Source organism: Rattus norvegicus, chromosome 9 (genome assembly GCF_036323735.1).
Source record: "Rattus norvegicus strain BN/NHsdMcwi chromosome 9, GRCr8, whole genome shotgun sequence".
Lineage (NCBI taxonomy): Eukaryota > Metazoa > Chordata > Mammalia > Rodentia > Muridae > Rattus > Rattus norvegicus.
In genome coordinates, this window is record NC_086027.1 from 96097194 (window position 1) to 96109630 (window position 12437).

Here is a 12437-nt window from a genome sequence, read left to right on the forward strand (position 1 = left end):
AGATATAAAGTGATAAAGTAAAAAATAAAATAAAATTTAAAAAAAAAAGAAAAAAAAAGCTGCTCTTCACTGACTGCCCTTCCAGAGGACCCAGGTTTGGTTTTCAACACCTACATGGTGGCCAATGACCCACTGTACCTCAAGTTCTAGGGCATCCAATGCCCTCCTTTGGCCTCTCAGGGGACCAGGCACACATGGTACATATACAAAAGAGGCAAACATTCATACACTTAAAATAGTAAATCTTTAAATTTTAGACATTACACTTACTCATTCAGATTTTTTAGGCTATGACATGAGACAGGGTCTTGTTATAGTCTGGGCTGGCCTGAAGTTGACTATGTGTCGTGGGTTGGTCCTGAACTCACTACAATCATCTTGCCTCAGCCTTCAAATGCTGGGGTTACATGTATGAGTCACTATGACTGGTTTGAACTAATTTTGAAGAACATTAGAGTACTATCTGTAGTCTTACTCCCAAGACATCAATCTTTTTATAAAAACAACTGAGATTACAGTCAGCAAACTCGTAGTGATTTTTCACTTCCTATTCCCACAGGTAAAATTTGTGGCTGCACAGTAGTGCACTTAAGTAAAATAATTAGTCTAATATTCTTTCTTTTGAAAAAATATTTCCTTAATGTATATGGGGGTTTATTTTTGCCTGTATGTATCCTCTGTACAACCTGTGTACCTGGTGCCTTTGAAGGCCTGAAGACGGTAGGTATTAGGTTCCCAGGGCTGGAGTTACAGCCGGTTGTGAGTCATTGTGTGGATGCTGGGAGTTGAACCCAGATCCTCCGAAAAGCAGCTAGTGATCTTAAATCACTGTACCATCTCTCTCCAGCTTCTAACCAACCTTTTTCTGTTAGATAATGTAGTCGTTTGAGTAAAAATAGATACGAATACTTGGTCACTAGGGAGTAGCACTATTAGGAGGTGTGGTCTTGTTGGGGGTGTCTCTTTGTTGAAGAAGTATGTTAGGAGGTGGGCTTTGAGATTTAAATGCTCAAGCCAGGACCAGTGTCACTCTCTCTTCCTATTGCCTGCAGATCTGGATGTAGAGCACTCAGCTACCTCTTCAGCACCATGTCTGCCTGCGTCCCACCATGCTTCCTGCCATGATGATAATGGACTACCTCTGAACCCCAATTAAATGTTTTCCTTTATGAAAGTGGCTGTGGTCATAGTGTCTTTTCACAGCAATAAAACCATAAGTGAGACAGATATGAAAGTGACTATAAAAATCACGATGGCAACAAAACCTTTAAAGATTAAGTATCTACTGTTCTAACTTCTTTCCTCTTACTCCAATTTGATTCGCAATCTACTGGGCTGCAGAATTACAGGTTGCCCAGGCTGGCTTTGAATTTATTCTAAAGTCCAGTCAGGCCTTAAACTTTAATCCTCATGCCTTACTTCCTGAGTAGCTGGAATTACAGTGCTATGCTACTAGGCTAGGATCTCTTTTTCCTCCTTCCAAAGACAAAGCCTTTCTGATTAAGAGCAGTCATGCGTATTCATGATCTAGAAAGTTAATTTTTTTAATTCTCATGCAAATTAATGTTTTATTCTCTATAAAAATGATCACTATTCCCATTTTCTAAGAAAATGGAAATTATCTCACTGCTCTGTTAATCTAAGAAGGTTTTTCTTTTTTGAAACAGGGTCACTAAATAATCCTGGCTGGCCTGAAGTTTGCTAGGAAACTAGGCTAGCCTTGAATTCACAAAGAGATGTGCCTGCCTCTGCTTTCCAAGTCCTAGGATTAAAAGCATAAACCACCACACTCAGCAGCTTTTTACTTTAGAGGAACTTTGGCAAGGACCAAAGACAACCTTACTGATTTACTTGCGATGATATCTCTACTGTAAATGCTCGTTATTATGGTGAGATTGGAATGGTTAACTCACAAGGTAGAAGTTCTCTCAGAAAGCTCAACAGAGTACTTCAGATATATTTCAACTGCTCGAGAGCATAATATGTTGAGAAAAAGGAGAGGTAGGAATATACAAAGGAGAGCAAGAAAACAAGACCAAGACCACTTACAGCTCAAAAGCAACGCATAGCTAAATGACAAAGACAAGCCTAACCGGGCACCTGCATGCAGGCTGTCCATCACAATAACAATGGACATCATTCAAGAATGTTTAATTAGGAAACTATGAGCAAGGGGAGAAAAATGGCAGACATTTCCTCATAAAAATGACACATGAAAAAAAAGGTATGATTTCCTGCTGAAATAAACAAATACATCAAGTAAGGAAAACTTAAATGACAAGCTGATTTCATAACAATATATTTCTATTAGTTTTAAAATATGTAAAAGTACCTAGGTAAAACCATCTCTTCAAAAGACAGAATTTCAGGCAGCATTTGAAGTGTATCTGCTGAAGTTGGTAATGACAAATCAGAACACTTCTTTTTTCCGTACCTTCAGAGGGTCTCTGCAGCGTGGCTTTCCGATAAAATAGCATGTAGGCACTTTCTTTACCCTGGAACTGCTGCATGATATCTTTCTCTTTGATTGGCTGGACTTTGGAATCATTGATGTCAAACCAGTGTGGGCAACTGATGTTATCCCTTAAGCCTGGGGGTTCTGAAGCAAGTGTGTGTGCAATCTGTTCATGGCTCTGTGGATCAGACGGGACCTGGGGAAAATGGCTTCTCTGGAGACTGACTGTACTTTCATCTGTGCTGAGCAGAAATACCTGAGGATGGAGCCGTAAGAACTATCCAGAACAAACAAAAACAAAAATTAGGTTTCTTTAAAAAAAATTTAAGTTTTTAAACAAGACAAATTCTCTGTGTTAATGTGAGTGTGTGTGTGTGTATGTATGTATGTATGTATGTGTGTGCATGAGAGTGTGTGTGTCTGTCTGTCTGTGTAATTAGATATTTTTAACTTCACCTTTTTTTTGCTACCCTTGTGAGCATGGAAAACTTGTCTGCTAACAGTGCTGCCCTGGGAGACCAGTGACAAGCATTTGTATAATATGTTACTACTGCTATTTTAAGATTTTTTATTTGTATTTGCTATTTTAAGCAAACAACTACTTGCTATTTGACTGTTTTAATGAAGAAAATTGGGAAGAATAAACATTTCTGAACTATTTAGTAGGCATTTAATTCTATAGATTCCATTTGCCAATTCTTGGGATTGTTTTCCTACGTCCTCAGAGTTCTCAGAAAACTCTTGCCCACACCTGTATCTTGAAGTCTTTTCAATTAAAAAGCTTTAAAAAAAAAAAAACCCTAATGAAAAAAACTTTTGCCAACTACACATCAGACAGGGGATTAATACTGAGCATGTAGAAAGAATTCTGAAATTAGACACCAAAATACCAAATCACTTAATCAATAAATGGCTTAATGAACAGAAAGTTCTACAAAACAAAACAAACTCACAAGTGACAAATAAGAGCTTTAGAAAGTAGTCAACATCCTTAGTCGTCAGGGAAATGCAAACAAAAGCCACCTTGATTCCACCTTACAGTCAGAGCGGCTGTGGTCAAGAAAGCAAACAATGGAGAGGCTCCTGGAGAAAAGGTGTAACCATGTGCGGCCACTATGGAAATCAGTATGGATCAAAAACTAAAACCAGAATCACTGTGTAACTGAGCTGACTAATCTAAGGCCTTATGCCAACTCTGAGGGTACACTGGGAGGACGCTAACATACCATAGTGATCTGCACATCCATGTTTATTGTTACACTATTTGAAGCAGCATAGCTAGTTGTCAAAAGATGATCAAAAAATGTGGCGCATGTATACAATAAAATTTACTTAGCCATAAGGAAAAATGGAATCATAACATCATTTTCTGAGTCTGATTTAAACCTAGGGGGAGCAGGGTGACTGCCTTGACTATTCATTGAGCTTTAGGGTGACTTCTGTGGTAATTAAAGGCTTCCTCCTTTCCTGCTTATTTCTTTGTGAATAACAAATACTTTGCATGTGAGCTGTAGCATACCAGCAGAATTCTAACCATTAAAAAAAAACATTGATCATTTTAATCTGTTTTAAAGCTCCTTCTTCACAGGAACTTGTGTTGCTGGGATTGTGATATGGTTTCCTGGGATGAGGCTTCTTGTGCTGAAGCTAGCACTACCTTTCGCAGTGGTCCATGCTGTTTCCTGTACTTCTTGTTCCAAGATATTCCTGTTTTTATCAAGAGTTTCTGGCCCAGCTGATCAACAGGAATTTGATTGGCCTCCTCCTTATGAAAAAAATAGTTAACATCTGATGAGAAATAATTATACCACAAATTCATTGGGGATCAATACAAGTGAACCTGCCAATCTTCCCTAGAGTATAAACTTATAATGGGATCAATCAGAGCTATATAGTTTTAAAGTAACATTGAGCACCAGTTTATAAGACCTTGATTTGAAAATCCATTTGCCAAGGGCCACAGACAGGAATTCAGAGTACCATCCAGAGGAGTCCTAAGGTCTGCCCCACTGTGACATTATTTATGATTTGGAAGAATAAACAAGAATGATGTGGCTGACACAGGTTTTATGCTGAACCTTTAGCCCCCAATGCTTCACAACAGGACTGTGATTGGAGACAAGGACTTCAAGGCCACAGGCTGAAATTCTCTTCTGTTGTGTGTTTTGAGACAGACTCTCATGTTGCCCAGGCTGGCTATGAAACTGAGAATGCTTTTGAACTTCTGGTCCTCTTGCCCCATTCCTCAAGTGCTGGGATTATATGGCACTTCATGTATTACTTTATGTGGGAATGCTGAGGACTGAACCTGGAACCTTGTATGTGCTAGACAAGCACTTTACCAATGAGGCCACATTCCTTGTCCTTATTATTATTATTTCCTTGCAAGTGGTTCCAATATCAAGACAAATGGAGTTTTCTTTGAACAAGTTCTTATTCTCTAGCTAGGCTGGCTCAAAACTCAAGATGTTTCTTCTGCTTCAGCCTTTCAAGATGAGAGATTACAGAAAAGAGCCACCACACCTAGTGATTAAGTCAAAGGAATCAGTGTGTGGTGCCAGGCACCTTTAATCCCAGCACTGGGGAGGCAAAGACAGACAGATTTCTGAGTTCATGCCCAGGCTGGTCTACAAACCAAGTTCCAGGCCAGCAGGTCTACACAGTGAGATCCTGATTGGAAAAAAAAAGTTAAAACAAAAACTTTCCATTTTAGAGGTAGCCCTAAAGCAATGATGATATTTTCATATACATAAACCACATACACAAATGCACCCAACATACACACGTCCCTCTAATACTTCCATGCCCACAGATATGTAAAAGACTCACTCTACCTGCAATAAGATTGCTTTTAGAACCACCAGTGGATCATCAGTCTCTTCTTCATTCTGAGGAGCTTTCAAATTCACAGCTGAATCACTTATCTCCTCCTAGGAAGGAAACAGTTTCTTTCACAGATGCCAGTTTAAAGGAATTAACCAAATAAGAATGTGTAAGCCACCGGAGAAAGAAAGGTAAAAATAGGACCTGTGAAGCTGGAAAGTCAGACAGACCTGGCTTTGAGTGTAGGGCTGCATCAAGTCAGTCCACACAGTTTACTTCATCTCTCTGGCTTTATGTGCAAACTAGGGTTGTGAGACAAAGAAAGGAAGGACGGCCCCATAGGCTTACACATTTAAGGACTTAGTCGGTGGGAAGGAACGCGAGTAGGTGTAACATGTCAGAGTAGCTGGAGTGGGTGGAGCTTTGTTGAAGCAGCAGCTGTGACTGTGTTGGAGGAAAGAGATCAGTGGGAGTGCGGTTTGAGGGTTTCAAGAAGTTCACAGCAGGCCCAGAGTGGCTTGCTTTCTGTTTGTGGAGCAGGATATAGTTTTCAACTACTTCTGCTTGATGGCTTCCTGCTCTCTGCTATGATGAAGATGGAATAAACCTACGAGCTGTAAACGAGCCCTAATACATGCTCTCCTTTGTGAGAGCTGCCTCAGTCATGGAGTCTCGTCACAGCAGCAGAACAGTGACCAAGACAGCACAATATACATAGAGGGTTCTAACATTTCCCAGCTACAAATCATGGTGTTTCATAAAATTAGTGCTCACTATCATTTACCGCAAAAGTCGTTTTTAGTCTTCACTGGTGTGTTTACACACCTTGTTGGCTTATGGAAATCCTACCAAATTTTTGTAAGCTCAGCGTAAAGACTGACTCACTTAAACACTTACCATTCAAAAAGCCCAGGATGGGCATTGTGGCACGTCCTTTGGTAGGCAATTTTTGTTATTTAAAAACAATACATATGCCACCATGCAAAAGTATTTTCTTTGCTTTGGTTTTAAGACAGGGTCTCAAAATGTAGCCCTAGTTGGATCTGAACTCACAGATATCCACCTGCTTCTGCCCTTAGAGTGTGCTGTGTGTGTGTATGTTTTTTTTTAATTTCTGTAAATTATAACTTTCTTGGTTTCTAATTAAAATTTTTATTTATTTTATTTTCTGTATGAGTGCTTATTTATGCACCATATGCGTGCTCTCACAGAGCTGAAGAACGCATTAGATTCCTTAGAACTAGAGTAACAGATGGTTGTGTGCTGCCATGTAGGTATTGGGAAGTGAACCCTTTGAGAGCAACAAGTTGAACTGTTTCTCCAGTCCATCAAAAAAGTAAACTGGCTAAAACTGTAACTGCTAATTGATAGCATTAAGCTAAAAAGAAAACTGTTAAGAAATAACAGCTTATGACAGACCAGATTTATCATCTTTTTATAAATTATTGAAAATGATGAAGATAAAAGAAAAGCATCTTTTTCTTTTTATACTTATTTTTAAGTTAGTAAACAAAATAAGTTTAACTGATAACTTGAAAAAAAAAAATCTAAGATTGGGGCTGGAGAGATGGCACAGCAGTTAGAAGCACTGACTGCTCTTCCAGAGGTCCTGAGTTCAATTCCCAGCAACCACATGGTGGCTCACAGCCATCTGTAATGGGATCTGATGCCCTCTTCTGGTGTGTCTGAAGACAGCTACAGTGCGCTCACATAAAATAAAAAAATCTTTAAAAGAAAATCGATCTAAGATCACCTGGGAGGTAAGCCTCTGGGCATGTCTGTAGGGAATTATCTTGATTAGGTTAATTGAAGAGGAATGGCACCACTCCCTGGGCTGTAATCCTAGAGTGTATAAAAAAGGGAATGTGTACTCAATACAGCATTCACCGCTCTCTTCTTCCTGACTATGGTGACACTGTGACGAGATGCATCTTCCAGTTCTTGACAGCATGACTTCCCTACCATGACATATTGGACACTGAACTGTGAGCCACAATAAGCTGATCCTCTGTTAGGTGTCTTTGGTCAGACATTTTATCACAGCTCAGGAGGGTAACTGAGCCCAGCCTTGCTGACACCGAGTTTCCATTTCAATGCTCATGCAGAAAAACTTCAGAGAAGAAAGCCTATGGCTCATGCAAAGCAGGCAGGAAAGGGACCGATTCTTCAAATAACCAATCCTCCAATTCTTTGGCACTAACTGAATGTCCTACATTTCCACTCCATTCTGACACTAGCCATGCAGTCATTCAAATCCCACCTGCTGAGGAATCAGTCTCAAAAAGATTGGCCTCTTCTCTTTTCAAACACCAACTACAACTTTCCAGAACAACGTGCAGCACTCACTACAGTGTATCATGAAGGATATCAATGTAGAGACTGGATGAAGAGGACTGCTGGGTAAGGCTTAGAAAGTCAGATGCAAGAGCCTCTGTCCCCAGGGAGTAGGCACCACACCTCTGTCCCCACATCCCAGCTACACGAAATTCCTAAACTTGTTTCTCAAGAATTTGTCACTGAAGTTTTACTCTGGAGCTTTGTGGTGGTTCTTCTTGGTTGTCAACGTGACTACATCTGGAATTAACTAAAGCCCAAGTGGCTGGGTATACCTGTGAGGATGTTTTTTTCTTAATTAAATCATTTGACGTGGGAAGATCTGCTTTTAATCAAGATCCTTTAAGGTGAGAAGATCCACCTTTAATCTGGGTCACACCTTCTGCTGGCAGCTATTTAAAGAACATAGAAGAAGGAAGTGGTCACTTTTTGCCTGCTAGCTCTTCCTCTCAGTGGCAAGTTCATTCCTTCACTGGTATTAGTGCCTACATCTTTGGGGTTCTGGTGTATACTGAAGACCAACTGAGATATCCAGCTTTGTGGCCTGAACAACTACTACTGCTAGACAGCCATTGTTGGACTAGCTGGACCACAGCCTATAAGTCATTCTAATAAAGCCCCTTTATATATCTACATGAAATATATATATTTTCATCCTATAAGTTCTATACCTCTAGACAACTCTGACTAGTATAAGCAAGACTGATGAAATCACCAGCAAGAGGTGACTGAACTCAATTTCCTGTCCCTTTTCCCTCTCTAAGGTCAGAAGGTGGGGCTGCCAATTTAAACTCTTTAAGCACATAGTTGTTTTCTCTGGCAACAATGTCCCACATTGAAGTAGCATCACCTAGATGAAAGGGCAAGGGGCTCATTATAAATAGCAAAATATACTTCCATAGAAAATCCCAAAGAATACCCCATGGTCAAGAAAATATACCAAGCATGTGCAAGTCCATAGAAAATATACCAAGTTCACATAAAAATCCATATCTTGCTTCTTTTGATTATATTGACAGGGCCTTCATCTATAGACCATGCTGGCCTCAAACTCATGATAATTCTCCAGTGTCAGCCTTTCAAGTGTGAGACTTGCAGCTGCGTGTCCCCATGCCCTGCTTCTTTTGACTACTCTTGATTTTGTGAGGAGACAGGATTTCAATAAATTAGCAAGTGAGTGTGACGGCCCAGACTATGCCTGTAGCTCCAGCACTTGAGAGACAGGCAGGGTGAGTGTAAGCTGCAAACCAGCATGGATCTCAAAGTGAGACAGTGTCAAACGGACAGACAGACAAACAGAAAATACAAAATCAAACCGCCAGACTTCATAAAAAAGAACAAAGATTGTTCCCTCAGGTCACAGTAGCAGCGAAGGTTCTACCACTCTACAGAAGAGCAAGCTGCTGCTGAGGGATGAACACATCTTCAAAGAGATGTTCACAGCCCCAGAGGAAGACAGAAGAGTCATTAACTTCAAAATGAAACTGCACATGAGTATCTCATGATCTTACAGGCTGCCAGCTGAGAAAATGCTGCAACTCTGAAAACAGCTAAGAAAAAAACTACAGGAGGCATCGAGGAAAAAGCCGAGACAGGTCCCTCAGCTGCAGCTAGACTGGTTCAGAAGCAAAGTACCCTTTAAGATCAGCTTGAGGTCTTGTGTTCCTGAAAAAGGTTCTAACAGAAATGTGAAAGGTGGAAGATTTTGATGGATGGCCGGGGAGGAGAATATCCTTGTGCTTAGAAGGCAAACACCAAGCATTTCCCAGCAAAGGAGCCAGATGCGCTCAACTTCATTCCAAATTGTTCACTAGAGTGAGATCACTAGTGTGTAAGAATCTATGCCACACTAAGATCAAAAACTCAGGTGACAGCAGATGCTGGCGAGGATGTGGAGAAAGAGGAACACTCCTCCATTGTTGGTGGGATTGCAGACTGGTACAACCATTCTGGAAATCAGTCTGGAGGTTCTTCAGAAAATTGGACATTGAACTACCTGAGGACCCAGCTATACCTCTCTTGGGCATATACCCAAAAGATGCCCCAACATATAACAAAGACACATGCTCCACTATGTTCATCACAGCCTTATTTATAATAGCCAGAAGCTGGAAAGAACCCAGATGCCCTTCAACAGAGGAATGGATACAGAAAATGTGGTACATCTACACAATGGAATATTACTCAGCTACCAAAAACAATGACTTTATGAAATTCATAGACAAATGGTTGGAACTGGAAAATATCATCCTGAGTGAGGTAACCCAATCACAGAAAAACACACATGGTATGTACTCATTGATAAGTGGCTATTTGCCCAAATGCTTGAATTACCCTAGATGCCTAGAACAAATGAAACTCAAGACGGATGATCAAAATGTGAATCCTTCACTCCTTCTTTAAAAGGGGAACAAGAATACCCTTGGCAGGGAAGAGAGAGGCAAAGATTAAAACAGACACAGAAGGAACACCCATTCAGAGCCTGCCCCACATGTGGCCCATACATATACAGCCATCCAATTAGACAAGATGGATGAAGCAAAGAAGTGCAGGCCGACAGGAGCCAGATGTAGATCGCTCCTGAGAGATACAGCCAGAATACAGCAAACACAGAGGCGAATGCCAGCAGCAAACCACTGAACTGAGAATAGGACACCCGTTGAAGGAATCGGAGAAAGAACTGGAAGAGCTTGAAGGCGCTCAAGACCCCATATGTACAACAATGCCAAGCAACCAGAGCTTCCAGGGACTAAGCCACTACCCAAAGACTATACATGGACTGACCCTGGACTCTGACCTCATAGGTAGCAATGAATAGCCTAGTAAGAGCACCAGTGGAAGGGGAAGCCCTGGGTCCTGCTAAGACTGAACCCCCAGTGAACGTGATTGTTGGGGGGAGGGGGGCAACGGGGGGGGAGGACGGGGAGGGGAACACCCATAAAGAAGGGGAGGGGGAGGGATTAGGGGGATGTTTGCCCAGAAACCGGGAAAGGGAATAACATTCGAAATGTATATAAGAAATACTCAAGTTAATAAAAAAAAAAAAAAAAAAAAAAGAATCTATGCCACAGAGTCAGCTGTACATGTAAAATGAGTCTTCGGGACGATCATTGTTTTCTAAAGGAGGGGTGTATACCAAAGGCAGAATGACAACAGAATCCTGTAAGAGGACTAGAAATGCAAGTTAATTTCAAAGTTATTTCTAAACAAATTTGTAAGCTTACTTGACATTGCCAGTTGCCGAGATGATCAACGTCTTTAATGTACACATGGTAATGACCTCCATAGCAGCCACCTTTGTGGATAATGACAGAGAAGAGGTCATACATATATTCCATGTCATCCATGTCACTCTAAAAGAAGGAAAATAAACATTGATACAGATTAATAAGGTGAGATACATAATCAAAGGGGGGGGAAATGACTCTGGGAACTAGTAAGAAATATCCTTGTAATATCCACACCTCACAGTCAGGCCTCTGTGCTGCTGAGTCACCTGATACTTAAAATGCTATTACTATAAGGATAAAGATACATTTAAATAAATGGGATTAAATTGACATGTTTTTTTTTTTCATTTCTTTGAGGATAGCTTCAATTCAATTCTGGCTTAGCTTGAGTGTTACGATTATAGGGATGCGTCACTATGCACCGCTGAACTTTAAGGCTGAATCTATTGGTTTATTGCCAACCATACCACTGAGCATGCGTCTGAAGGTGTTATTTTTACCAGCTTTAACTAAGATAATGAGTCTGTGCTAGAGTCGGTTAGTAGAGAAAGCCATCTTTGCATGACGCCCATGATACTGTTGAGAACATATGCTCTGTTCCTGCCCACATATGCTCTGTTCCTGACTGATATCCCAGGAGAGCTGCTGTGTGTCTCAAGGTCAAGTTCCTTCTCGAATGTTAGTTCCCTGCACAGAATATGAACTCTGCAATCGTGACTACCACCTGGTGTTGTTCAGAGGTAGTTAGTTTAGTGGAATGAACAGGTTCTTTCTTGCTTTTCTAATTTATCAACCTCTTCTATAATTAATATCGTGTGAAATTACAAGTGACCCAATAAGTAAACTCCTCCAATAACAATGGGAAAAATTACATTAGATTTAAGAGATGCTTTAACCTCTGGATGCAGAAGGAAAAGGAAAAGCTGGCTGTGGTGGTATACCTTTGTAATTCCAGCACTTAGGGGCCATCCTCAGCTATGTAACAGACTTGATGCAGTCTGGGCTATATGAGGCCCTGTCTAAAACAACAGCAAAAAAGGAAGAAAAGAAAGCACGAGGAAGGAAAGGGAGGGAAGGAGGAAGGTGGGCAGGGAGGCAAGGAAATCTTAGTCTTTACATTCTAGGAGGATTGTGAACCATGTGGCTTGAGACATAAGGTTTCTTCTGGCTTTGAATTCAATGTCATCTGCAATGTAAAATGTGCATGTGGGTATTACCTGAGAGATACAAGTTACTTGAAGAATTTATTTCCTTAACTATAGTTTTTAAGTGGGCAATATTTAAAAAATGTCATATTCAGGAAATAGACGAGACACACAAAGAGAAAAGATATTTTTTTTCTCAACATAGACATTCAAAAGTAAAATTAACGTGGATTTCCTAGCTAAGTAACCAGGGATATATATATATATATATATATATATATATATATATATATATCTCAAATTATGTTAGAAACATGTGACAAACTACTTTTTATAAAAGGAGAAGCAAGTATATTAGTAACTCTTGGAAAGCAATTTTATTTTTCTGAGTGTGTCAGTAAAACCCTCAGAGACAACAGGAACTACTAGACTCTAGGGATGGTAATTCAT

At 40.3% G+C, this 12437-nt stretch overlaps 1 protein-coding gene across 15 annotated transcripts in view; it reads right to left on the reverse strand.

Moving 5' to 3' along the window:
- Positions 1 to 12437, reverse strand: part of Usp40 (ubiquitin specific peptidase 40) — a 71026-nt gene that overhangs the window by 41453 nt on the left and 17136 nt on the right. For 12 of the 15 annotated variants that reach the window (XR_001839663.3, XR_005488916.2, XR_005488917.2 and 9 more), the window contains 4 exons: positions 10837 to 10965; positions 5290 to 5385; positions 4113 to 4220; positions 2435 to 2732 (listed from right to left, as the gene is read on the reverse strand). Coding sequence is in view for 11 of the 15 variants with exons in the window: in XM_039083726.2 (XP_038939654.1) it covers positions 2435 to 2732; positions 4113 to 4220; positions 5290 to 5385; positions 10837 to 10965 (631 nt within the window). In the remaining 4 variants the exon portion in view is untranslated. Of the gene's footprint in view, positions 1 to 2434; positions 2733 to 4112; positions 4221 to 5289; positions 5386 to 10836; positions 10966 to 12437 lie in introns of those variants that run through there. The other 3 variants (XM_039083727.2, XM_039083733.2, XM_039083732.2) reach the window with 3 other exon arrangements.